The 27066-nt window shown below is 37.8% G+C and overlaps 5 protein-coding genes and 1 pseudogene across 8 annotated transcripts; 1 reads left to right on the top strand and 5 right to left on the bottom strand.

Annotated features, from left to right (window-relative positions):
• Positions 1-92: 92 nt before the first annotated feature.
• Positions 93-10214, bottom strand: LOC104736177 (5-methyltetrahydropteroyltriglutamate--homocysteine methyltransferase 3, chloroplastic). Of its 3 annotated transcripts, none has more exons than XR_015577372.1 (13): positions 9294-10208; positions 4247-4527; positions 3612-3965; positions 3445-3532; positions 3127-3254; positions 2606-2997; positions 2357-2520; positions 1929-2104; positions 1666-1832; positions 1477-1582; positions 1150-1400; positions 875-1076; positions 93-654 (listed from the first exon to the last, which is right to left on the bottom strand). XR_015577372.1 is itself a non-coding variant. In XM_010456115.3 (13 exons), the coding sequence occupies exons 2-13, from the start codon at positions 4381-4383 to the stop codon at positions 289-291; spliced, it is 2436 nt and encodes an 811-aa protein (XP_010454417.2). In that variant the 5' UTR covers positions 4384-4527; positions 9294-10214; the 3' UTR covers positions 93-288. The 3 variants fall into 3 exon arrangements, 1 of the variants encoding a protein (XP_010454417.2); XM_010456115.3 differs by having other exon boundaries at positions 2024-2104; positions 9294-10214; XR_015577373.1 differs by lacking the exon at positions 9294-10208 and having other exon boundaries at positions 1666-1822; positions 2024-2104; positions 4247-4521.
• Positions 5279-6505, bottom strand: LOC147929326 (uncharacterized). Its single transcript, XM_087480574.1, has one exon. The coding sequence runs from the start codon at positions 6503-6505 to the stop codon at positions 5279-5281; it is 1227 nt and encodes a 408-aa protein (XP_087336700.1).
• Positions 10215-10221: 7 nt separating the features above from the next.
• On the bottom strand, positions 10222-26380 carry LOC104736178 (molybdopterin biosynthesis protein CNX1). Of its 2 annotated transcripts, XM_087480104.1 has the most exons (14): positions 26367-26380; positions 14861-15029; positions 14647-14773; positions 14340-14470; positions 13771-13872; positions 13604-13687; positions 13262-13489; positions 12867-13057; positions 12666-12770; positions 12270-12551; positions 11276-11433; positions 11087-11193; positions 10756-10812; positions 10222-10678 (listed from the first exon to the last, which is right to left on the bottom strand). In XM_087480104.1, the coding sequence occupies exons 2-14, from the start codon at positions 15011-15013 to the stop codon at positions 10448-10450; spliced, it is 1956 nt and encodes a 651-aa protein (XP_087336230.1). In that variant the 5' UTR covers positions 15014-15029; positions 26367-26380; the 3' UTR covers positions 10222-10447. The 2 variants fall into 2 exon arrangements, with proteins under 2 accessions (XP_087336230.1, XP_010454418.1); XM_010456116.3 differs by lacking the exon at positions 26367-26380 and having other exon boundaries at positions 14861-15284.
• LOC104736179 (BTB/POZ and MATH domain-containing protein 5-like) lies at positions 15423-18027 on the top strand. The gene is made up of 4 exons (XM_010456117.3): positions 15423-15823; positions 16749-17094; positions 17173-17461; positions 17594-18027. Exons 1-4 carry the CDS (start codon positions 15423-15425, stop codon positions 17788-17790), a joined length of 1233 nt encoding a protein of 410 aa, XP_010454419.2. The 3' UTR covers positions 17791-18027.
• Positions 18293-22708, bottom strand: LOC104738077 (protein argonaute 8-like; annotated as a pseudogene).
• Positions 24042-25342, bottom strand: LOC104738078 (putative F-box/kelch-repeat protein At3g24610). Its single transcript, XM_010458314.2, has one exon. It carries the CDS (start codon positions 25314-25316, stop codon positions 24102-24104), a length of 1215 nt encoding a protein of 404 aa, XP_010456616.1. The 5' UTR covers positions 25317-25342; the 3' UTR covers positions 24042-24101.
• Positions 26381-27066: the final 686 nt, after the last annotated feature.

Here is a 27066-nt window from a genome sequence, read left to right on the forward strand (position 1 = left end):
TCTACTTTACAGATTTTAATTACCCTTAGTATAATGAATACCGGTGCCTGGCATTTTTACTAGAATTGAGGAAAAAAATTAGAACTATAAAATAAGTACTAACTCAACGAGGATTGCTAAATGAATTAGAAGTAAAAATCTACAAGTGGAGATATTCTACAAAATAAGATGAAAACTGAAAAGTGATGAGATTTGATGGCATGCATAAAACTAAGTCCATTCCAGGCACTCGTAGAGAAATTCTATATATAACCAAAGCAAACTTTATGAAACAAACTTGAGGAAGGTCTATGACTTATTTAACTGAGAGCGGATTAGCTTAGCAGCGGCAACCATGTTGCTAAGTGCGGCTTTAACTTCAGTGTAATTCCGAGTCTTTAGGCCACAGTCAGGGTTCACCCAAAGGACTTTGCTGTCCAGAACAGCAAGCATCTTTTTGATACGCTCAGCTATTTCTTCAGCGGATGGGATACGAGGAGAGTGGATGTCATAAACCCCTGGACCGATTCCGGCACTGTATTTCACTCCTTCATGGAAGACTGACAAGAGCTTCTCATCTGACCGTGAGTTCTCAATAGTGATCACATCAGCATCCATATCAATGATTGAGTGGATAATGTCGTTGAAATTTGAGTAGCACATGTGGGTGTGGATCTGCATGAAGTACAAGGAATACGATTAAAAGGTTTCATTTGAATAACAAAACTCATTGAATAAATTAGATCTCTATCATAATTCAGTCATGTTTTAACATCCTTCATCTTAATATCACGTTCCATTGTCCACGAAAATGGCAGAAACCTCATTCTCGTCAACATACTGGTAAACAATATTCTTAAAATGGCAAGGAGCAATAAAGTGAAATACAGATGACCTGAGTAGTGTCTTGCACACCGCAGTTTGTGATTCTGAATGCATGGACGGCCCAGTCAAGGTAAAACTTTTGCTCAGAATTTCTGAGAGGCAATCCCTCTCTTAATGCAGCTTCATCAATTTGGATAACAGTGACACCGGCCTTCTCAAGGTCCTCAACCTCATCTTTGATGGCAAGTGCAATTTGGAAACACGTCTCATGCCTATAAACAACAAGAATGGTGAGATAAAATATCATAAGCGTGAAAGAAAACTTGAGAGGCTTAGTTGTCATACCTTGGTTGGTCATTTCTAACAAAGGACCAATTGAGAATTGTAACAGGGCCAGTGAGCATCCCTTTCATAGGACGTTGGGTCATTTTCTGTGCCATTGACGACCAGAAAACAGTCATTTCCTTTGGCCGGGTGACATCACCATAGATGATAGGTGGCTTAACACAGCGGGACCCATATGATTGGACCCACCCATTTGAAGTGAAAGCAAAGCCAGACAGTTGCTCACCAAAATACTCCACCATATCGTTTCTCTGCAGGACTATGTCATATCAGGGGTAAACAATGGAATAATTTGGATAATAAACCTAGGTTAAGGTATATTGTCACCTCTGCCTCTCCATGCACCAATACATCAATCCCAAGCTCTTCCTGAAGCTTGACAACCTTTTCATATTCCTCTTTGATAGTCTGGACATAGTCAATTTCTGATATCCTGCAAATGCAGCGTATGCATGAGTATTAAAATAATGAATTGTTAGAAATTTTCAGATACATTACTGGCTTAGATAGGCTTACTTTTTGGCCTTGAATTCTCTGCGTATCCGTCTGAGATCCGTGGTCTGAGGAAAAGATCCGATTGTAGTTGTTGGAAGAGCAGGAAGGTTTAACTTCTTCTGCTGAGCTTGAAGCCTAACACTTACTTCTGTAGAACGGCGGTGATCAGATTCCTTTACTGCAGCAACCTAAGTGAGAAAGTAACTAAGATACAAAAAAAAAAGAGAGAGAGCAATTTGATAGCAAAAAAAAGAGAGAGAGCAATTTGATAGATATGCCCTTACATCCTGCTGCAAAAAAAAGTAAAGATGAACAAATGTATCTGTCCAGGATGCAAAAAAAAAAAAGAGAGAGAGCAATTTGATAGATATGCCCTTACATCCTGCTGCACAGATACATTTGTCACCCTTGGAGATGATCTTCTAGAAGCTTGACGCATGGAATTAGAAGAAAACAATGCCTACAAAGGGACCAAAACAACAAAAAGTCGAAGGTTAACTTCTTCTGATAGCAAATAAAAGTAATGTCCCACGTAAAAAATTTCGGCATCTATGTAGTTGCAGTCATTCAAACATATGTTTTAAGTCGATAAATTCAATTGTGGGAAATATTATAACTCAAAGACCTTCTATAACTAGAAACGCAGAGCCTACAACATGTTCCAAGATTAAAAACTTCGGAAGTTTTGCATAATGTATAAGTAAAGATGTACCTCATCCTTAACCCCAGAGAATGATTTAGCAAGTGCATTCACTTCAACGACCTTTTGTGCAGCAAATGCAAGCCACGATTTTAGTTCTTTATCAAGTTTAATTTCATTCACCAAGTCCACAGCTGTATGGAGTAGAGAGCAAGAAGTAGAAACCACGACTTTTTCTGCAAAGAAAAGAGAAAGGTTTACATCATTCTGAAGCTAGACAGGAAAGTTATAGCAATCAACTGAACTTTTTTATACTGAAACCTTTCCCAACAATGTCTTCAAGAGTCTGTAGTGTCTTGAGTGACGCAGACAGATCATTCGCCCATATGTTCCGCCCATCAACAACTCCAGCAAACAGTAGTTTTCCAGGAGGAAAATTTTCTTTGATCAACTCAAGAGTTTCCAATCCACGAACGAGATCAAATCCAAACCCAGTTACACATTTCAAAGACATCAAGGCCTTGTATGCTTCAGCAGGAACATCTGCAAAGTATGTGGCAATAAGAACATTCAAGCCCGCCAAAGATGACTCCATGTGAGAGTACGCATCGCAAAATGCCTGCAATTGGCTGGTATCAAGATCCATCACAAGTATAGGCTCATCGAACTGAATCCATCGAGCACCAGCAGATTTGAGATCAGCCAAAACTTCTCTGTCAAAACAAATGCCACAGAAACAAGCTAAGGTTCTGAGCACTATCCAAATGAAATTGAATCTTTTGAATTTAATTTGGTGTCGCTAATTTCTAAAAACCTCGCAGTTGGCCTCAAAATATTCTTACTTGTAGACAGGAAGGATCTTGTCAATCAGAGAAAGAAGACAGAATGATTTTTCGACACCCTTTGCTGGTTTTGACAGGAGTAAGTAGGTCATGGGACCAATGAGCACGGGAAATGTGTCTATGCCAAGCTGCGCCATGAACAGCCAAAAGCACAGCTGTGAATAAGAACCTTGGGGGAAAAAGAGGAACGCTGAAGAGAATTACAAATGCACAAGCGATACCATAAACTATCTATATGTCAGTATCAAGAGAACAGTAACAGCTCAACTAAAACCTTTTTCCGGGCAATAAAATTGAGAAAGGTTCTAGTCAACTTACTGCTTTAGCCTCCTTAAATTCAACCACAGCCTTGTGAGATGCATAGGAGAATTCAACATCAGGACCCAACTCAGGAACAATGTAATGGCTGTTAGGGCATTAATTAGCATTATAACTGACTAAAAAAAACTTTAAAGACAGAAAAAGAAAAGAGGATTTCAACTTACTAGTTGGTATCAAACCACTTGGTCATTTCCATAGCAGGAACAGAAGCATTTCCCCGTGCCATGGAGAAGTAAACATCAAACCCAATCTCACCACCTTCCCAACCATATCTAGAAGGAACAGCACCAAGCATAGCTGTGGTATCCAACATCTGATCATAGTATGAAAAAGTGTTGCTGGGAATATATTTGATTCCTGCATCAGCCATATGTCTCCAAATGGATTTTCTCAGGTTGGCAGCAACGTTTTGCAAATCATCAACACTGGTTTTCCCATCCCAGAAAGATTCCAATGCAAATTTAAGCTCTCTCTTCGGCCCAATTCGGGGATAACCAACAATGTGAGATGACATCGCTCTATTTTTTCACAAGCAAGAGACACCAGGATTAGGGGAAAATTCATGTGTGTAAGTTTGTAACTAATAATACAACACGACACCAAGATATTTTTTGGATGCCGATGCAAACGGATGATGAGAAACAACAACCCATGGTAACAAATCAATACTGTAAACAACGAAAAACGAAGCTCCCTATGCGAGGATATACCCAACAGGACTCCATTGAATTGTAAATCCATAACGAAAGTAAACAGAGTTGCATACAGACCAATTAGAGAGAAAAAAAAAAAAAAAGACCTGGCGACGTAGAATCGAGGGCGGCGAGAGGTTGCGGAAGGGAGAGACGGAGGAGCAGAAGACGGTGGGGGAAGAGAAGGAGGGCGTCTTGGAAGCGAAGCTAACGGCGGGAGTCTCTGAAGAGCGAGCTGACCCATTTTTATAGCTTTTTTGAGTTTCAAACTCGGCTCCTATTTCTCTTCGCTGTATCCGGGGAAAGAGGAGGAGACGAGACTCGCTACTATTTCACTTTCGTTTCTCAGGTTATTTTTTAATTTTTATTTTATTTTTAATCCTCTTCCCTGTAATTAAATTAAGGTGCATTAATACAAATCGTTAACCAAATCGATAATGAAAATGGAACTAAATATTTGATTATTTTGGCTTCGGTTATTATATTTATATACCTTATACAGTAAAATCTCTATAAGTTAATAATGTTGGTACCAAGATATTTTATTAATTTATAGTGATATTAATTTATTTATAAATTAATAATTATTAATTTATAAGTATATTTTTAATTTTTTTAATTTTTCAAAAATTATAAATTGAGATAATTTTTGCAAAATAAGATTAGAATTTTGGATGTTGTAAATTTTATAGTATTGGAATTTAATTTGAAAAATTAAAAAATATTATTAACAATAAATTACAAATATTATAGACAAATTCACTTATACACATGACACAAATATTCAAATTTATGAATAAAAATATCAGTTATTACATTTTAAAAGTCTATCAAACTATCAAAATGTAAATGATGCATATTTATAAATTGAAAACTTTAAAAAATTTTAGCTGTTTTATGGAATGTTATAGTCAATTTTATATCATTATTGTTTGAAGATGCAAAATAAAATTCTTTTTATAGATATAAGGTTTAAGAGAAACATACTTTACTATATCAGCATATATATATATTATATGTAAATTTACATGATTATTAATTGATGATATTATTGGGACCATATTTTACATGAGAATTTCAAAAAAATTATTATCTTATTATTATTATTTTTTCTTTTACAACAAAGAAACAAAATTGGCTCAAACAAGCCAGTACCTTTTTAAGGTAGCCAAATGCGAAACTGTGCGAACACGTCGCGCCAAATTATCCGCTTTGCTATTCTGAGAACGCGGGACGTAGGCTAAGGAAAAGGAAGTAAACTCCTCTTTGTCTGCCTGGATGTCCTCCAAGTAAGGTGTAAAGGCTGACCACTCAGAAGGCGAAGACACCATCTTCACTAAGTCGGAGCAGTCGGTAAGGAAAACGACAGATTGGTTATCCGCCCCAATCATACAACGCATAGCCCAAACAAGGGCTTCAATTTCGGCATGAAGAGGGGAGAGACTACGGCGAAGGTTGGCAGCTCCCATAGTGGGGGCGTCACCCCATGGCGACGTACAGAACCACCCTCTACCCGCATAACGATCTGTTGCTTTCCAAGAACCATCTACAAAACAAATATAACTCGACAAAGAACTAGGAACTCGTAAGCCCCTACTTCCCCGGGTAACAACCTCAACATTAATATCCGATGTTAATGCCATATCCTTTGTCTGAGCCAGAGCCCACGTTTTGGCCTCATCCTCCGCTAACCGCAAGATCGCAAGAGGGTTGGAATCCAGATTACTGAAGAGTTTATCATTACGCGCTTTCCAGATGTACCACAAAATCCAGGGAAAAAATTCTTGTGTTGGAATAGTTGTAAACCGCCAAAAGAGGAAATCCATGTTTGTGAAAACAGATCCCGATGGGAAAACACCCAAGGCTGTCGGGAACTGTGACAAAGCCGAAACCTGTCTAGCTGGTGGACATTCAAAGAGGGTATGATTAATAGTTTCCTCCTGAAAACCACAAAGGCCACACGTAGCATCACAGCTCATACCACGTTTCCGTAGATTAGCTGTAACTGCCACACAACCCGAAAGAACTTGCCACATAAAGTGCCGAAGTTTCGGTGGACACCGAATTTTCCACACAAAGGCCTGAAGAGGTACTATGTCCGGCCCAAGTACTTTCGGCTCAGCGGGAACCGGCAGATGTGAGCGAAGAGAGTGGTACCCTGATTTTACCGAATATTTACCAGACTTAGTAAAATGCCATCCCAACAAATCCGGTTTATCCGGTTGTCGCAATGGTAAGATAGAAATTATAGCAACATCTTCTGGTACAAAAGTAGCCGTAAGCTGAGCCATATCCCAGGAATTAGAACTCCTGTCAATAAGATTTGTAACTCGAAGCAGAGGATCAGAAGGCGATCCTGTGCTCATTGCTGGTCTCGGGGATTGAGCAGGGATTCATGGGTCAGTCCATACAGAAATGGAAGCAACAGATCCTACTCGTTTAATGAGTCCTTTATTAACCAGAGAGCGAGCAGAAACTATACTTCGCCACCCATAAGACGGCGAGTAAGATTTAATTGGATCCAAAGGATCAGAGTGCCGATAGTATCGTCCTTTAAAAACCCGTGCAAAAAGTGAGTCTGGTACTATGATCAAACGCCAGAGCTGCTTTGCCAGCAGAGCGGTGTTATAATCATCCAAGCACAGGAAACCTAAACCCCCTGCATCTTTACCATTACATAGTTTATCCCACGCTACCCAGTGTAGTCCTCGTGATTGTCCAGATGAACTCCACCAAAAATTAGAAATTTCACTAGTCAACTTCCTCGTAACCGTCTTAGGTAGTCTGAAACACGACATCACAAAAGTAGGGGCAGCCGTAGCAACAGACTTGATCATCACCTCCTTACCTTCTTTTGATAAAAGCCTAGTCGGCCACCCACTTGCCCGTGCTTGCAACCTGTCCTGAACAAACAAAAATATTTTCGTCTTAGCCCCACCCAGGCTTTCCGGGATACCTAAGTAAGATCCTATATCACCCAAATTTGTGATCCCCAGAACTCTTTTAATTCTTCCCTGAGGTTAGAATCCACCGTGTGTCCAAACTGGACCGAGGATTTTTGAAAATTGATTTGTTGGCCAGAAACCCGTTCATATTTCTTAAGGATATCCAACACCACTTCACATTGCTCCTTCACATTGCGGATGACAGAAAAAGAGACTGTCATCCGCAAATAAGAGATGGGAAATGGCGGGACTAGCAGTTGAAACCTTGATTCCAGTAAGAAGTTTCAGCCGTTCTGCTTTCCGAAAATGTGCAATAAGTACCTCTGTGCAAAGAATAAAAAGATAAGGCGATAAAGGGTCCCCCTGACGTAAGCCCCGACAAGGAATAATTGACCCCATATGCCTGCCCATTAAGTAAGACCTTGTATTGAACCGATTTAACACAACACATAATCCAGGATATCCACCTCTCACAAAACCTGAACTGCCTGAGCAAGTGCTCGACAAAAGACCACTCTACCTGGTCATAGGCCTTACTCATATCCGTTTTTATAACCATGAACTTCCCCTTACAAGAGGGGTTGGTTCGTAAACCGTGGAACATTTCCTGAGTGATCAAAATATTGTCTGAAATTAAATGACCCTCGACAAACGCCGATTGAGTTTCCGATACGAGAGATGGTAAAATAGTGCGGAGTCGCTGGCACAAGACCTTAGATATAATTTTATAACCAACCTTGCATAGGCTAATGGGCCGTAACTCTGTCATCCTTGTTGGCTTATCCACCTTTGGGATAAGACAGATATTTGTCACATTGAACCTTTTATAAAAATCTCCATTCCACAAGAAGGAATTGACCAAAAGCACTAGATTTGCTTTAACCGTAGCCCATGCTTTCTGGTAAAAAAGGGCAGTCATCCCATCTGGTCCCGGAGCCTTATCCGGATGCATCATGAATAACGCTTGTTTAATCTCCTCTTCTGTAACCTCTCGAGTTAAAAATTCATTTGCCTCCAGTGAAATAGCTGGTTAAACCTCATCTAACATTTCCGCAAAATTCGAAGGATCCGAGGATGTAAATAGATTCTGAAAATAAGAGACCGCAATATGTTGGATATCACTCTCCTCCGTCATCCAATTACCATGCTGGTCATGGAGACCAACAATGCGGTTCCGAACACGTCGTTGCTTTGTCTGAGCATGGAAATAACTGGTGTTATGGTCACCAAGCCTCATCCACCGACTTCTGCTTTTTTGATACCAATACACCTCCTCATCCCTATACGCCTCTCGTAACCTCCAAGTCAGCTCTGCAAGCTCATCAACTGAAGTAGCATCATTCTCCTGAGCCACCGCTAATTTAGACTTTATGTCCTCAATTGTCTCCCGTCCATAAGGTAATTGCTCTTTCCTCCATCGAGAAATAACACGGCGACATTTGGTAATTTTATCCACATGGGTGGAAGAGGGTACATCCCCCGACATAGCCTCCCATCCCTCATTAACCGCAGCAAAGAAACCCTCCTTATCTAACCACCGTCTATCAAAATGAAACTCCCCCGACCCCGTCTAATCTTATCCTCAATAACAGCTAGCAGGGGCTTATGATCCGATGCAATCATTGGTAAGTACTTCGTAAAGGAATCTTTAAACAAATCATGCAACTCTTCATTTGCCAAAGCCCGATCTAATCGACACCTTATCGGTTTCTTATCTCGCCACCCTCTCCAGGAAAGACTGTCCCCAAGAACAGGAAATTCAAGTAAGCCACAATGTCGAATCATTGAGTTAAAAGATACAAAAGAAGAGGCATGGCGCAGCTTGCCACCCCGTTTCTCATGATTCCCTTTTAACTCATTGAAATCCCCAATTAGAAACCATGGAGCATCTCGATTCAAACCAATCCTTGTTAATCGTTCCCAAACCAGATCTTGGTTCTTTGGAACCGGATCACCATAAATAAAAGATAGATAAATTAACTTTCTTTTCTATACCACTTCTATATCATAATTCTATTAGATTCAAATAAAATGGAAACATTATTATTATTATTATAAAAAAGTGCAAGACCACCACTACAACCAATAGGTTCAACCGTTTTTAAATGTGAATAACCAAAATGACCAACAAAAGGTTCAAAAACAGAAAAAAGATTGTCTAGTTTCAGAAAGAAAAAGAAAATCAGGTCTATGTTTCCCCCACAAATACCTGAGATAACCAATAGTCGCTTTATTACCAAGCCCTTGACAATTCCAACTTAAGATCTTCATTTATTATTCTGTGGTGTAGGTGGCTTTGACCCACCAGCTGCTCCCTTCTCCATTTCCTGGTTCTTCGGGTTAGGTCCCTCACCAATCTCATTTGACCCACCAAACCTTGCGATGTCTTCCCAGACTCATTCATACCCAAAAGACTGCTTTGAGACATGACCAAGTTTATTAGGCCAAGCCAAAGAAAAAAAGAGAGATCGCAAAAGAGAGCAAATGACTGAATAGCAAACAAGTTGTGATGAGGAATAATTGTTCGGATGCTACCCCTCTTACACAAACCCACTTCCCAAAAACATCGAACCAAAAAAAACCCGTGAAAGCAGCCATGGAGATCCCCCCGATTCGTCCAGATCGAAAAACAAGTCACATTGACTACCAAATCTCCCAGAAGAAGAAACCAACTTCGTGTCCTCCATAAATCAGAATCAATCGAAGCTGATCTGATTTGCACAAATAATAAAACTCCTACCGCAGATAAACCCTCGTGTAATCCGATCGAAGCCAAATAAATTCCAGAAAAATAGAGATCCGGAGATCTGAAAATCGAGCCACCATTACGTCGGACGAAATCCCCCATTTATGATACCACGATCCCAGAGAAAACCAATCTGCAAAATCAAAAATATATCCCATGGCAAACGCAGAAAACCTCCACAATAATCACTGAATCTTGTTCTTTCCTTCGCATCACAGCGTGAACCAAGGGAACATCCCGAAAAATCCAAAACCTTAATAAACCAATACCAACCAGAATCAGAATCAACCGATCTCATTCTGATCCCTAGATTCACCGTCGCCCAAGCCATCGTCTTTTTGTCGAAAGAGTTTGTTATTTTTTACACTGTACCGACTTGGGAATAACAAAATTTATTAATTTAGAGTATTTATTAATTTATAGAGTACTAATTTAAAGAGCTTTTACTGTACAATGTATTTTCCTCATTGGGTGATGTATCTTCACACAAAAACCTTATAACAAAACTATATAACAACGCATTTGGCACCACATAGTTGGGTTTCATGTAACTGACTCTATCTCCAAGTAAGCCACAGAACTTGTCAAAAGTTTTACAGTCACAAAAGCTGGAAATTTTAGTGAGTACAAGAACATCCAGCCTCCTCTTTCTTATCTTCCGTGGCATAGGCCGACTTATAGCTTTGGTCCCATGTATCAGCCGGTGTAGTGGCTTCTGCGTGAGGTATGAGCTTCGGGTGTTTCTCTCTCTTGTCTCCTTTTATCTGCTTCAGCGCGTGCTTCAATGCAGGTAACAGAGCCTCCATACACTCGGCCACCGCGTTTGGGTTTCCAGGCATGTTTATTATCTGAGAGAACCAAAAGACAGAATCGTCAGTGATGGCAAGTCAGAGATTTGGACCACTGCGAAGTTAGAGATTTGTACCAATGTTGAGCCTCTTATTCCTGCTGCAGAGCGTGAGAGCATCGCAAATGGTGTGATCTGCTCAAAGAGAACAAAAATGCGGAGTCAGATGACAACTTATTCCTTTCCATTATGGAGAAGAGCAACCATGTTCAATGATTCAATCCGCGCTTCAATTCAGTTCCGCCGGTTTTAAAAAAAATACTCACATAATTTAGTTTTGGGATTTTGGATATTAAAAAAGAAAACCTATCCTAACTGCCAAGGCTCAATTTGGTTTTCAAAAGTGGAAGGGTTCGGTCTATCCACAGATTAAACATCCTTAAAGGTAAGAAAGAGGTGAGTATGTTACCTTTAAGCTCTCTTGCATCATAACGAAGAGGAGACCGGGTGTTTCTCTCTCTATCACTTTTTTCGTTGCTTCAGGTGTTACATCTCTCGGAGTGAAGCCGGTGCCACCTAGTTTGTAACAAGTTAAGTATAATAAATATGTTTCATATACAAAAACAAATCTATGATTAATAACTAGATGTTTGTATACCAAGTGTAAGAATGAGATCCATTCCGTCATCATCGCTCCATTTCTGGAGAATGTCTTTGATTCTTTCCACTTCATCAGGGACGACGGCTGTCGCAACTACCTTAGCTCCTCCCAGTTTTTCAGACGAGGATTCAACCACTGATACAGCCCTAGGCCCACTACACCAGCATAAGAAAATCAATCAAAAAATGATCATGAAACAAATGATAAGACCAAAACAATCACACAAATTAGAAGTGAATACAAACAAAAAAAAAACTATCTGGAGAGGGTTTGAGCATTCCTTTTGAGTTTTTTAACATGAAGATTGGCATTGAGATAGACTTCAGCTATAGATGTAGCAAAGCATTGTGAAGCTTCCCTGTCTCACTATGATAGGGAGCAATATCACTGTGCAATTTTACTATGGCATCGAATTTGTGACCTCACCAGAATAACGAACTGGAGAGGTGTATCTAGATGCATTTTAAAAAAAAATCGAAGAAAATGAAGTTAAACCGAACTGTTTCGGAGGTTTTAAAGCCTGCATTTAACTCCGGCTGAAGAGATTATCGACTCTGCATTACTAATATTTCCATCCATTATGCCAAATTGAAAGAGAAAATCAACAAGTTGACTCTAGACGTTTTTCACTCCGACTACAATTTTCATGTTCTAGCTATGTCTCATCAAACAGTAAGCAACTAACAGTTCTTCTAAAAAGAAAGTACTTTTTTGCCTTCAACAAGACACTGTCGCAATTATCATTAGGTAAGGCATGTGGGAAAATATGTTAACGAACTTCATTAAAATTAGTATATTCCAGGAGAAAGACAAACTTAGTATTGCCATTTCCGTATCATCTTCCAACAATTATTATGCAGTTTTATATTTGTGAAAGGACGCAAACAAAAAAAAACCAGTGGTATCTCTTCCAACATACCTACATAAGTATATAACTCATCTCATCCAGATTTGCAATGGGAAAATCAAGAAAGTTTAACAGTAATCATACCTTCGATCAGGTCCAGCCCCAGCTGAGACAGTATCACTGACAGTAAGAATAGCCACTTTATACTCAGGCCCAGGTACTTCATCGTACTTTTTATCTTTTCGTTCTGATAACGAGGTCTTCTTGTCTATAGTTAAGCCACTAATATCAGAAACAAGTACAGCTGATACAGACGTTCCAGTAGAAAGTACATTGCCTGTAGCAGGCAACTCCAACAAAGCATTCGCCGACCTCATACTTAATAGCCGACTGCTCATCTGATGCCCAGTGCTCTCAGCAACAAATCTGACATTCAGGTATATCTCATTAGCCTAGTAACGCATACTGGAAATTCCATGAAAATCTAGGAAGATCCAGCTAAATTTTACTCAAAAGCAGACATAATTATGAAAGACTCACCCGGGAGTCCCTGATCCATCGTTGTCTTTCCATTTGATGATGGCTCGATGAAACTCCGGACGGATGCGATCGGACTTTACCGGCTCCTGAAGTCGAGCTCGTACTCTGCGCAGAGATTAGACGGTAATCTACACTTTCACTGACGATCATTTTTAGAATAAATGCATATGGAGAAATAAGTATAATGAACACTTCACTAACCTCAGTGGATGGGGGCTTGTCCATCCTGCAATCTGGCGAATTGTAGGCACAACAAAGATATTGAAACAAACCAAACAGCTTACGGGATTTCCTGGTAATCCAAATGCAAGGACTGTTTTCTCCATCATACTCTCAGTTGGTTTTGCCCTGATCTCAGCAAACGTCAAAGGTTTCCCAGGTTTCATCAATACCTGAAACAAAACTAGAATATGAAATCTTCGGTTCAATCTATATAGCAAACTAAACATTGTCAACTTACTGAGCTTAAGTTGAGAAATTAAAGTAGAATCCAGCAAACTAGGTTTTCAGACAACATAGTAGCCAACTCTTTTGTAAAGCAGAAAAATAAATAAACTCCAGGGAGAAAGTTCAGGAAACTTATACTGCTTATCTACCTTGCTGAAATGTACTTTCCCTTTCTCTCCGAGCAATGGCTTGACAAAATCCCTGTCTCCCATTGAAACACCACCAGAAGTTAAAATAATATCGGCTCCAGAGGATACAGCCTCATCCAAAACTCTCTCAAGTTCTTTTTTGTCATCTCTAACAATTCCAAGGTCAACAACTTTGCATTGCTGCTGCATCACTGCTGCCACCAACATTGCTCGATTTGAGTCCCTAATCTGCAAAGAGCTCACTGTTCAGCCACTAAAGATAACAAGGGTCCAATGTCTTTTTTGCATTTATTACACAAAATATAACTATCATATGCATCAAAATCTTATTCTGCGTAATACCTGACCACGACCTAAAGTCCCAGATGACGGCTCGACAAGTTCATCTCCAGTAGAGAGAATAGCAACTGTTGGCATAGGATATACCTATAGGGAAGTTATATTTTTTCCTTTTTTGAACACATCATTTAGTGAATTTGCTAAGATAAAACTGATATACAGCAAAATACCTTCACCATGGTTACTCCTGCAGTTGCTAGCAAGCCGATTTCTGAGGCACCAATCCTTTCTCCAGTTTTTAGTACAGTAGTATCTTTCTCAATGTCGCAACCCTAGCATATAAATTGTATGGATCTTACAGTAAAACAATAATGACATCAACGTTGTAGATTTGATTACAATTAAAGGGAAATATGTTTTTAGCTATCCTCAGGTCTTCTAGTGATGACCTCATGCATGCATATTCTAAGCTCTAGAAACGTAAATTCCTCTAAGAAACATTGCAAATTCACACCAGTAGCAAAAGACAGGTTGGTGTCCTACAATTCATGTACATATCCAAAACTCGCCAAGCATTTCCATATGTCCCAGTAACTTACTCATCAAAAGACATAAAAATTCAATTCATTCTAAATATTGGTCTCACATGCATCCTAAAATTATATTGGATCAACAAAAGTCAGCACCTTATAAAGAATAGTATGAAACTTCAATTGTTTAGCAAACAGTCCAAGATTAAAGGAAATCAACGATATCGAGTACAAGACTGATTATATAAACGAGAAAGAAGAAATCATACCACTCTACGGATATCAGTGCCTTTCGTAGTTTGAATCAGTATTTTGACTCTTCTAACTTCAGCTGAGACGTCTCCAATTACTTTAGTGTCCTCAACTTGGACAACTGCATCCGCTCCATCAGGTATAGGTCCTGAAGAGAAACATATCATTAGAAAACAGTAAGTTGAAATCAAAGAAACATTTATTTTTCTGACACTTTCCCATGTAGGCACCAAAGAGAGAGTAAAAGCACTTTCAAATACTGAGCTAGGCAGCTGATACAAATCATCAGTAAGAGATTTTTTCAACTAAATGCAATATACTCACCACCAGTTGTAACATAAGCCACAGTTCCAGGAGTAACAGTCACACCCAATCCATCATTCCCAGCTCTTGATTCTGTAATAACCGGGTATTCTCCAGGACCATCTGAAGCAACAACCGCATACCCATCCTAAACAAACATAATATAAACAATAAAATGTCAAGCTACTCGAAGCCTATTAGATTGAATCTACTATAGGTTTTCAATGCTATTCACCTTGACGGAAGCAGGATACGGAGGCAAAGGATCAGGAGCACGAATATCCTCCGCCAACACTTTCCCAAGCGCTTCCGGCAACGATACGCTTACCGGAGACAGACGCTTAGTGACGCCGAGTACTATTCTCAAAGCTTCCTCCGTCGGTATCATCTCCGTCTTTCCGTCGCCGCCGCAACAACCTTCATGACTATCCATTTTTTCCCCCGATGCTTGAGAGAGAGAGAGAGAGAGAGAGAAACGATTAGTCACTCTTGAATACGAACGAAGTTGACGAGCTTGTTTGGCAATTCGGATTAGATTTTACTTTAAATTAAATACTGGGAGATTAGTTTTAAGCCTGTACCCAAACAGTCCCAAATGGGTAAAGTTAAGAAACGTTGTGTGTTTCACTTCCCTCTTTCTGATATTTTTTCTTTTCTTTAAACGGTCTGAAACCAAAGAATCCAGAATTGAAAAATTCAGAACCCTAGGAGAATCTTTTGTTTCTTGGAAAATCAAAAGGGGGGAAAAAAATTTGTCTTGTTCGATCAGAGATTAGCCGCGAATTTTTTAAAAAACGATGTCTGGATCATTGATTCCGGGACCGAATCCGGATCGGGTTTTATCTCCGACGAGTTCGAAATCGGTGACGCAGACGGTGAACGGGTCGCATCAATTCGTGATACAAGGTTACAGCTTAGCGAAAGGGATGGGTGTAGGGAAGCACATAGCGAGTGATAATTTCTCCGTGGGAGGGTACCAGTGGGGGATCTTCTTCTACCCGGATGGTAAGAATCCGGAGGATAACTCGTCGTACGTCTCTGTTTTTATCGCGTTGGCGAGTGAAGGTACGGAAGTTAGGGCGCTTTTTGAGCTTGCTCTTGTTGACCAAAGCGGAAAAGGGAAGCATAAGGTTCATAGCCATTTCGAAAGGTCACTTGATGGTGGGCCTTATACTCTCAAATACAGAGGAAGCATGTGGTACGGTTTTCTTTTTTCACCTGTATTTGGTTTTATGCTCACTGCTCAAAATTCTGGTTTTTATTTTTATTGTTGATTAGTGCGTTTGTAGGATAAGGGTTTTTGTGTTGTTGGCTTTACTTTTGCTTACGAAAATTGATGCATGTTTTATTCATTTTGCTGTGAGGATGAACTAATCTCGATTAGGGTTTTTAGTACTTTGTATTAGGATTACGTGTCTCCCTCATCTGGTTTCACCCTTGTGATGGAATTATATGATAGATCTTTGTTTACTGGCTGTGACATAAAAAAAATAAAGAAGAGAAAGATGTGGAAATGATCACATGAATTAGAAGATGCATCAGGTTAATCTTAGGGTACTTGCAGCTCAGTTTCTCTGTTGAGGACCCTGGGCTTGCTTGGACGTGACATAGCCATAGCTTACTAGATTTACTTAATACTTGTGAACTGCTAAGGAGGATTCTGAATTTGAATGGTGTTACCTTGTTGGTGGTATAAAGCATGAAAATTGAATAATTTAGCTACTCATAGTCAGTGCCATCATAATGAATGAAATATGGTGTTCTTTTGGTGTAAAAAAGGTTGTCATAGTAAGTGTAGTAAGATTCTTCGGACTTATGAGTGAGGTGGATTCTTGCTCCCATAACAAATCTTTTTTGTGAGAAGAATAATGTGTCAAAAATGATTAGATGTGGGTGGTTTAATGGTCATGATGCGAAAAGAATTGAAAGGGAAATCAATAATTTCTAAGGTGTTTTGTTAATTAAGTGTATCCAGACTTAGCTTAAGTCTTAACTGGAAAATTTTCTTAATTTCAGTGGAGAATCTGAGATAAATTTGATGTTCTCTTTACATTTGTCTTTTGGCGTATGTTCTGCTAACTCAAGCTCCCCTGATCCTCGATTATTCTTTGTGGTTTGATTAGGGGATACAAACGTTTCTTCAGACGTTCCCTGCTTGAGACATCTGACTTCCTCAAAGATGATTGCTTGATAATCAATTGTACGGTTGGAGTTGTGGTTTCAGAAATACACTGCCCACAATTACACTCTGTTCAAGTCCCTGACTCAGAACTTGGATCACATTTTGGAGTTCTACTGGATAGCATGGAAGGTTCTGATGTAACTTTTGACATTGCTGGCGAGAAGTTTCCAGCTCATAAACTAGTACTGGCTGCTCGATCTCCATTTTTCAAGTCTACGTTTTTCAATGACTTTGAAGCAAACAATTCAGAGGTTACTATAAATGATTTGGAACCTAGGGTTTTTAAGGTACATCATTGGTGGTTATTCTTTACTTGTTCATGTTTGTTCAGATTGTATTCTATATTTATGCTCTGTTCCTTCCAGGCTTTGCTACATTTCATGTATAAAGATTCTCTTCCAGAAGATGTTGAGCCTGCGACAACCTATACATTTGAGCGCTTAAAGCTGACAGAAATATACGAGACATTGATCGTAAAGCTTTTAGCAGCAGCGGACAAGTACGATCTGAATAGGCTCAGGTTGTTGTGTGAAGCTCACATCTGCAAGGGCGTATCAGTTAAATCTGTCGCCAAGATCTTAGCGTTGGCCGACAGATATAATGCTAAGGAACTAAAAGGCGTGTGCCTAACATTTACTGCGGAGAACTTAGCAGGTATGCCTCTATATTACATTTTTTGAATTGTTTTTAATATCAGAACGTATGCGATTGAAGTGTATGATGGTCTCCCTAAAGCTACCGGATCGTCTGTTGTGTTTAATTTGGTGGATGCCTTGGATATTGCAGCTGTCCTGGAGACAGACGCTTACAAACAGATGAAGGATGAATGCGTGACCCTCCAGTCCGAGCTTCTGAAGGCGGTGGCTGGTCAGGAGGAAGACAGTAACAGCACTGGAGGAGCAAAGTCTCAGAGCGTGTGGGCCCAACTTTCTGACGGTGGTGGCGATACAAGCAGCCGACATGTTAGACAGCGAACCACTTAGATCATCACTATGCATTTTCTCAGGGAGTAGCCATAGAGAGGGTATATAGCTGTTTTTTTTTTCTGTGTTCAAAAAAAATATATATATTAATATATATGATCCTAAGTCCTAACTCTATGATAGGTGGTAAACTCTTTCACTTTTTTCCTTCAGTAACAGCTTTGGATGTATCTTTTCGTGTTAAATGTATTTTAAAATCCCATAACAGTTTGAAATCCCAGAACTTGTAGTTGTTTCTTTGAGACTCGAAACATTTTGATTTTTACTGACCATGAAACATATTACTCGTGTATGTGGCAGTGACGGATAGATACATATTATCCATGGTACAGTACGTAGTTTGTTTTATGGTCTTTTTTGGATTTGTACTGTAACTTCACTCAGGTTCATGTGACAAAGTAACAACCCCATATCAATCTTAGTCAAAACAAAATGCAACTTATTATTAAATTCGCCATTCGATTAGAGTATAAAACAGCGAGCAACAGAAAAAGACATAGAATCAACGAAAATGTCACAAGAGCTTAAGAGAGAGATCTTCATATTTGGTTTGTTCGTAAGCAAAAAAAAAAAAAGGTAAGTCAATGGTGCTTAATTTTTCTTTCAACAGAAGAACATTGAACTAGCAACCTTGGTGTTCAGCTTCGGCATGGGTGGCACAGAGACTGCTCCAGCTGTTGTTATCCCGTCATGGCTCGATGAGGTCTCAGACATGTCCTCAAATTTCATTGCAGAAGCCATCTGTGCAGCCGCCAAATGAGCATAACAAACCGGCGCAACTGCAAAAGTAGTCATACATCGCTCAATACTATTTATCAAGGTTGTGTCATTTGGAATCATGAACGTAGTGATGCTTTTCACTTACCATCTTTCCAGCATGAGCACAGAGATAGAAATCATTGTTGTGTGGGTGACAGACGTTGCTATCAATTATTGTTCCTGCATGCAGGTGAAACAGAGAACACGTTTCAAGTCATTTCAACAACACCAACAAAAACATACAAACAAAATAAAAAAAAATTCTTACCTGGCGGAACATTATCAGGACTTCTGGTATAGAAGAACCTTGTGTGGTGGTTTTTCTGAGCTATGATCACTGTAAACTTGGGTTCCCACTTCTCATCCAGGAACCTGCATGCCTAATTATGTAACAAAAATAACTCCAAAATTGTCCAACATAGGCTAAGTTAATATAAAGAGCTTGAAAGGTTCCAAAACCAGAATTCTTACTTGCATCATCTGATCCAGTTCAATATTCAGAACTTGATTAAACTGAGACTCACTCACACCATCCCTTCATGTATATCAGTGTAGAGTTGAGTTAGAAAAGTTGTATTAAACTACTATAACAATTCAGTTTAATCTGTAGATTATATAATACATGCATACCTGAAAATGATAATGTGATTGGGTTTCATTCTTGAACTTGACTCAAAATCAAGCAAGAGCTCTCTGAAAACACAGCATTGAGTCTTAAAATCATATTCTGTTGTTACATACAAGCAAAGATAAAGAGAGTACAAAATATAATCCATGTTATATATATATATATATATATATATATATTACCTCATGATACCTTCATCATCTTTATCAGATACGGGTTTAAAGAGGTTGTCAATCATTTCAACTTTAGGCTACAGTGTACGCACACAAGCCCTGTATTTTGAGATAAATGACCATTCTCTGGAGCTCACAACCTATTACGTTCCAAAGATATCATCAGTAGCATACAATAAAAGTACAACACATAATAAACTAAACAGTGAAAATGCAAAAGACAAAAAAAAAAGGCAATGTTACCGCAGCAACTGATGGTACATGAGACTGTCCAGGAGAGCCATGAGATACATCCATCCCAATAGTGATGGTAGGAACTCTCATTACCAAAGGCATTGCTCGTGACCGCTCCATATCCAACACTGAATTCAATCCACCAAGCTATACAGAAAACGGCAGAGATTAATTTATTAAGATAATTATATATGGGTCAGAAACTACAAAGATTGATCCAAAGATATTACCTTGGCATTTATCTTGAGAAGAACATTCGTAAGATACTGATCATTTACTTTTTGGGGAGGGACGATACACTGATTCACGATCCCACATTGCACAAGATTTTTCCTTTTCCAAGGACCTAAGGGACAAATTTATTCATATATATGAGGAAAAAAGTAATATATTTTCTTCTACATTCCTCTACATTCTTCAAAAAATAAGGAACAATAGAACAAAAATGTTCCTCTCCAAAATTGATGAGGAACAAATAGAACAAAAAAAGAACAAATATAAAAATTCGTTTTTTATTTTAAAATAAATAAAAAATGTGTTTATTTATAATATTTAATTTTGTAAATATTTATGAGACTCATATTTATATCGTAAATAAAAACTAAAAATATTTTTTAAGTTACTTTTAAAACTTTATTGTAGGTTAAAATTAATTATTTATATTTAATATGACATCTTAAATTTAATTTACAAATTTTTATTTTGAAATCAAATGTAAAATTCATTATATATATATATTAAAAGTAATATTAGTATTATCATTGAAATTTTATTTATTTAATATTTAATATTTAATATATTTTTAAAAACATTTTTATTGTTTGGTTACCATTTACTATTTTGTTCATTCTCTGCAGATTTTCCTTTCATTCATCAAAAATTGTTTATTCCGTTCTGCATTGTTCTTTTTATTCCTTTTCTAATGGTTACCAGTAGGAGCCTATCAGAATCAAAAAAAAAAAAAAAAAAAAAAAAAAAACTGATTTTAAAAGACAGGACCTTGTTATTGAAGTTCCAACTCCCTTGATAAGGAAAGATGTCTGCTCCATTGCCAGCTTTAAGCTGTTTAGGAATTAATTAAGAGGTCAGAGTTAATATAACAATAACATTTAAATCTTCCATGACCAAAAATGAAATAGAAGATTTAAGGCAAAATCACCTTTGGTGTTGGTAACACGTGACCTTCAACTTCAGTGAAGTTAGACCCAATTCTAACACCACATTCTTGCAACATTGGGTCAGCATTATAATTAGTGCTCCTGAAAGCCTGCAACATGGAACTTGATATATATATATATATACAAATGATAACAAAAAGAGTAGTATATAAATGGAAAACCAAAGACCTTACTCTCGTTAGTACGTCCTTTCTTTGTTCTGGCGTTTGCCTTGATTCTTTCACTAGGTTACTCCTCTGAATACTGGTAAGAGCTTTAGTGTAGCGTTGTAGAGATACAAGCTCACAGAGCTGACAAATGTGAAGAAAAAAAAAGCAAAAAACAAGTATTTTATCATATATAAGCCATTGAACATGAAAATGTGAGAAAGCAAGAAACAAACAAACCAAACATTATTACCTCAATGGGAAAGTATGTAGGACGCTTCGGCTTCCCGACATTGATACAAGGTAAGTCACCTGAAGAACACAGTTTGGTTTCACGGATATTAGTGAAGTAATCAAGCACTGTAATTTCAACCTCCTCTCTTTCCCCGTTTGCGTTCTTTTTCTTCCAAGTAAAGCTAAAATCATACAAGAATAATAGATGACTGATAAGCAAATTAACCAAAGCAATGTAAATCAAAACATATGTTGTTTAAAGAATGTCAGTACACTGTACACAACATACGTTTGATCTTTGCAGTGTAGTTCACTTAGTCCGGTTATCTTGTATTCTTGATTTGAGGGGAGGACTTTAACTCTAAGATTCTTGAGAGTATTTTTAGCCTATATATATGAGAGATAAAAAAAATCAGAAAATGAAAATACGTCACCTCAAAGATATATGCTAAAACACCACTAATTTAGAATTAATTCTTCTAGTTACCTTTTTCCAGTTGATAAAGGACTGATCTTTGACACCTTGATTTCCAATAAGAAAATCAACAACAGCACCAGGCTTTACGATCATCGTAGTCGAAACATCTCATGAAAGAAAGATGGAAATGTTACAAAGAAGAATTCTAATTAATATCACACATTAAATTAAGAATATCATATTTTTCAAGAAAAGAAAATTACCAAGGTTGAGGGACAAGCCTCCCTGAGTAGTTCTGAAGCTTGAATGGAATCGTTTGCAACAAACAACACCTTCACCGATATTCGCAAAGTACTTGGCGTCATTGTGGAAGAAAGATTGGCGAACTAGGAGACAACCTCTGCGCAAAACATAAATGTGACATCAAAAAACATCAAGCAAGATCAAAAGAATATCAAGAAAAGTTTTTTTACTTACAGTCTAGCTGCGTTTTGACGCAAAATGACATCCATCACTCTGATCACATCTTGAACATGATTTGTTTCCTTTCCTTGGAGAGCATTTGCAATAGCTTGCATTGAGATTTCTGTAGCAGAGCTGATTGTAACATTGAACTTCTTGGATTGATGAGGAAGTTTTAGTCTTTTGTCTGCATTTCTCCTAGAAGGCGCGTCTTCAAGAACAACGGAGAAGTCTAGTTTAGATCTCGGAAGGGGACCGACAGTGTAAAGATTCTGGTCGCCATCATAAACAAAGTGTTTGAAACCCAAATCAGTTTGATAAGTCTGTTGAAGTTTTTCAAGAATCTTTCTGCCAATAGACTTGGCTATAACTGGACTACCATCTTCATATGTGATAGCAACCTGTATCCAAAGATCAAAGAGACAAAAGGCCCCATTGTAAAGAACGTACGTACTCCAAAACAGCCATGGAGACCGGACAGTAAAAGGAAACAAGAAACGTACGCTGTAATGGAAGAAATTTTGACAAGTTGGTTGAATGAAGTTGACTCTAAAGTGATTAGTAAGCAGATGAATCTTGTCTCCTTTGGAACCGTTGCCACGCCGAGCCATTGGAAGAAGACTACTCTTGCTGCTCTACACAGATTCCCGTTCCACGGGTTGGGGAGGCGGTAAACTCGTATCCATTACTGGAGTAGCAAATTCCACAATGTCAGAATTTATAACAAACTTAAATTAATAACAAAATCTTATTATGAAAAACTTAGAAGATGCTGTGCTCTAGCTATTGTTATTACACATTTATCATGCCAAGAGATACTAAATTAATGTAATTCTACGTCTATTGTTATATTAAGAGATGCGTGAGTAGAAGACTAGGTTTTAAAAACCAGTGAACAGACATTTTTTGCTCAACTTGAAATCAAAGAATATGAAGTCCATATATATAACTTGACAACGATATATCAACAAAGAAAGCTCAATGTTCAAAAAAAAATCATAAGAAAAAAGAGAGTCAACGAAGCATTGAAATTTTAAGGAAAAAAAAACAATTTCTACATTCATATATCTGATACAACAGAAGATAGACATAATTTACATGCACTATTAGTCAAGATGAAGAAAGATCATCAAAGTTAGAGGCTAAGAGAATTGTAACATACAACAGACTCAAGAAAGAAAAAAAAAACAAAAAACATCCTAGGATTAAGAATTCCAAAGATCATTAAAAAAACACACGATGAAAAAAGAAGAAGAAACGAAACCACACAACACAATACATACATTAATTACGAAGATATGACACACCAAATAGGTCTTGTTATGCGTCTTTGAGTCCTTTGGTTCGATTCTCGCTTGGAATGGAGACAGTTGTTGTAATGTAGGGGTTATATATATGATTTGACTTGGCAAAGAAGTTATGTAAGATCGAGGAGACGAAGAGGTGTCATCAAAACAAAACGATTTTAGCCTTTTTAATTAATGCATTTTTTAAGTAGATATTTGGCTATATCTTGTTGTAAATTAACTGCAACAAAATTTAATTGGTGGATTTTTGCCGTTCAAACTAATCACTTAGTGTAGTAGCATCAATCATTAATTAGTACAGTACTAAACTATAAATATGCACAGTATTTATGTAGAAACGTTTTAAGAGTTTAAAGACCTCATGATCATCCTACTATATACGTTGAAGTCTCGTGTACGTTGTTTTGACACTTGACATTCTCTTGAATAAATACATTTTATAAATTTATAAGGATAATAAATAGTATCTAAACCTTCTACATTTTCGATAGGATTGTCCATATGTTTACTATAACATTGAACTAGGATTGTAACAGTGAAACATAATTAAAGCCAAATTCTTGAATTTCAAGGAAACACCAATAGAGAAACTAGATGTACTATTGTTAACCGGAAGTTAATGGTGTTTTATCTTCAATTTCAGAGAGTCAAATTAAATTTGTGAAAAGCTCAAAAATAATACAGTAGAAGAAAAGCCCAAAGAGCTTGATAAATCAGAGGGTTACAGAAACAGAATACAAAACCTTATAACGCTCTAAGAAAGGAACAAGGGTCATGACTGCACTAGACCATGCCATTCAGTGTTGCCCCAAACATCGCCTCCTTGGCGTCTCTCCAAAGAGATCTCTGCACACCAAATCTCAAGACGATCCCCCTCAATGACGTCCCAGAAGAGCATTATGTTCCCACCAGAGTTGATCAGTCTAGCCCCTGGAAGTAAATCTTCCAACTCGAGGCTTATAACAAACGGGTTCTTCGTTTGAGGGGTTATACCATGCTTGATCTTATCTTGCTCCCACTGTTGACGTAAATGCTCACCAAAGTGGACCACTCTCGAACGAAACAGAGTCCTTTTGAGAGAGCCCAAACCCTTGACCTCCTTTGTATCCATCATCCCTTCTGGCTCACGCAAATCAAACTCATCTGGCTCAAACCAATATATACTCCCGTTCACATTGAGACAGTAGACCAAATTATCAATCATACACCAGTCCCTTCGGTTTCCCTTCACTTGACCACGATTCCCACTTCCCCATTGACCTTGCCTCGGGGAGTAGTAATAGGTTCTGACCGTTCCATCCACTACGTAAACCTTTTGATCCCTCACCACACTGTCGTGTATATTTTTATTGCCTTCTTTCCTTGTCGGCATCGACGGCATGGGCGGCAAAGTATCCCAAGTCTGAGTCTTTGGGTCGAACACCTCCCCCCACTTGTTCGGGTCGAATCTACGGCAGCCTCCTAACACGTAAATCTTACCATCTACGACTTGAGCAGCCGCGTAAGCTCGAGCCACTCCCATGCAAGGTACGGGGCGCCACCTGTGAGTCCGACAATCCAAGAGCCAGACACCTGAAGTGCGCTTCTTCCCGTTTCTCATTCCACCGATCACATAGATGCAACAATCCAGAACTACCACTGAAGATGCTTCCGGAGGCCGAGAGGGGAGCGAAGGGATCGGAATCAGATCAGAGGCGTCTAGGGTTTTTCTACGTCGGGGTATATACCAACGTGGATTTGGGTTAGGAGGAGGTGTGAGTAAGCATACGTAGACGTATGTTTCGGTGCGATCCATCAACGATCGGATCTTGTAGAGATCAGGCGACGCCACTAGAGAGTGATAACTCTTGGAGGCGACAGATAAGGCGGCGAGGTCCATTCTCGAGACACGAGCCAGGCAGTTCAGCGCCACATCTTGTGTCAAACACGCTTCCGGAGACGCCTCTTCCTTCCTCTGTTCCTGTGTTGGCTCTTCGGATTTGGACATCGACTCAAAGCTTTGTTATGTTTTGTTTTTTTCCCGTCTCAATGTTTGGAGTATTCCAATTTTGTTCATATATTTTGTTTTCTTTTTTCTTGTTTAATCCATTGTAAGACTTTGAAAATTCAGTTAGAAGTTAGTGAACCTTTGTAGAATATCTTGCACTTTGGAAAATCTTTCATCTAAACCTACTTTTTGCTATTGATATACTTTTGCATTACTTTTCTAGTATACTTCATAATTGTGGATACTATTGCCCATGTTAATGTAATATAGCATACACGACCACATTTTTTAACGTCAAATACGACATCGTTTACCAAATTGAAGAAACTAAATCCTCAAATCGATTCCAATTTCACAAATACCTAACCCTAGAAAGAAACCCCAAATTCTTTTACTATCTAAGTTTAAGTTTAGGGATTTATGAAATTGGAATCGATGTTGGGGATTTAGTTTCTTCAATTTGGTAAACAACATCATTTTTTTGTTAAAAATATGGTTGTTTATGCTAGACGGAAGAAGATAAGGTGTAGTTAACCCCGTTTTGAGATCTTTAATAGAGAATAAACGTTGTGCCTAAAACGGCGAGATCAACAAAATTTTGTTATTTTATGGACAAATCAACGGAAAGTTTGTGATTAAAATGACATTTTAAAAACTGGTGATTAAAACATCCCAAATTTGAAAGTTGAGGATTTTTATGATATTTTCCCCTTTTCTTTTCCCTCTTTCTTTTATCTTTCTGGTCATTTGTGTAATTATGATTAAAAATTTATATATATTTACAATAAATTATGATTACATTTTTCTACTTTTTAAGATGCATTTTGCTATATTTTAGGTGAATAAGTTATATATTATCCATTTTTAGCTAAACATGTGTTCATTGACAAGTGGATGGTAAATTGTGGTATAGTTTATGGATACTTATTTAGCTAGTTATTAAATTATTATAAAAAAATATTTGTTCATTTATATAATATATTATGATTATATCTTTTCTACATTTTAAGATGTATATTGCTATATTTTTTTTTGAATTAGTATATTATACACTATCCATTTTTAGTTGAACATTTGTTCAGTAATAAGTGAATTTATAGTAAGTTGTGTTTAATGTAATTGGTCATCCATTTATTAGTGAACAAATGTTCAACTTTTTAGTTGAAATTTTTTTTGATGAAATAAGTTTTGTCCATTACAAAATGTAGAAATACTTGAATAATACCACTCAATGAATTTTGCTATTGTTTGCATCAAAACATTTTTGTTTTTATTTTGTTGATGAACTTCCAAGCATATCCACCAAAATATGACCACATGGATATATCATAAAGGTGTTCAAGTCCATATATATCCATGTGGTAATCACTAATAAGTGGATGACCGGTTACATTTAATGTAACTGGTCATCCACTTATTAGTGAACAAATGTTCAACTAAAAATGGACAATGTATAATATACTAATTCAAAAAAAAATATAGCAATAGACATCTTAAAATGTAGAAAAAATATAAATATATTATATTGTAAATAAATGAACAGATAATTTTTTTATAATAACTAGATAAAAGTGTTATAAAAAATGGTGAATTAGGTAGGTAGCCAAAATTGAAAATATATTTAAGGATATAACATACTAATTCAAAATATTAAGTGAATGACACAAGGGTAATGAAAATTACTAATTGAGGTGTTGATACTTTGGTGGAAGTGGTGGTGGAGGCTGGCCAGAGGTGGCGGAGGAAGGTG

Source organism: Camelina sativa, chromosome 13 (genome assembly GCF_030686135.1).
Source record: "Camelina sativa cultivar CO46 ecotype springtype chromosome 13, ASM3068613v1".
NCBI classification, from domain to species: domain Eukaryota; kingdom Viridiplantae; phylum Streptophyta; class Magnoliopsida; order Brassicales; family Brassicaceae; genus Camelina; species Camelina sativa.

What these genes read in the sequence shown, in the direction of transcription:
- LOC104736177 (XM_010456115.3), bottom strand. Translation starts at nt 4,383, where the DNA reads ATGGGTCAGCTCGCTCTTCAGAGACTCCCGCCGTTAGCTTCGCTTCCA. An exon ending in AATTTAAGGAGGCTAAAGCA is followed by an intron (nt 3,255 to 3,444) that starts GTAAGTTGACTA and finishes TTCATGGCGCAG; the next exon opens with CTTGGCATAGACACATTTCC. An exon ending in TGGTGCATGGAGAGGCAGAG is followed by an intron (nt 1,401 to 1,476) that starts GTGACAATATAC and finishes ATAGTCCTGCAG; the next exon opens with AGAAACGATATGGTGGAGTA.
- LOC147929326 (XM_087480574.1), bottom strand. Translation starts at nt 6,505, where the DNA reads ATGAGCACAGGATCGCCTTCTGATCCTCTGCTTCGAGTTACAAATCTT.
- LOC104736178 (XM_010456116.3), bottom strand. Translation starts at nt 15,058, where the DNA reads ATGGATAGTCATGAAGGTTGTTGCGGCGGCGACGGAAAGACGGAGATG. An exon ending in GCACTGATATCCGTAGAGTG is followed by an intron (nt 13,873 to 14,339) that starts GTATGATTTCTT and finishes TTTATATGCTAG; the next exon opens with GGTTGCGACATTGAGAAAGA. An exon ending in GATGGATCAGGGACTCCCGG is followed by an intron (nt 12,552 to 12,665) that starts GTGAGTCTTTCA and finishes CCTGAATGTCAG; the next exon opens with ATTTGTTGCTGAGAGCACTG.
- LOC104736179 (XM_010456117.3), top strand. Translation starts at nt 15,423, where the DNA reads ATGTCTGGATCATTGATTCCGGGACCGAATCCGGATCGGGTTTTATCT. An exon ending in TGGAACCTAGGGTTTTTAAG is followed by an intron (nt 17,095 to 17,172) that starts GTACATCATTGG and finishes TGTTCCTTCCAG; the next exon opens with GCTTTGCTACATTTCATGTA. An exon ending in TACTGCGGAGAACTTAGCAG is followed by an intron (nt 17,462 to 17,593) that starts GTATGCCTCTAT and finishes TGGATATTGCAG; the next exon opens with CTGTCCTGGAGACAGACGCT.
- LOC104738078 (XM_010458314.2), bottom strand. Translation starts at nt 25,316, where the DNA reads ATGTCCAAATCCGAAGAGCCAACACAGGAACAGAGGAAGGAAGAGGCG.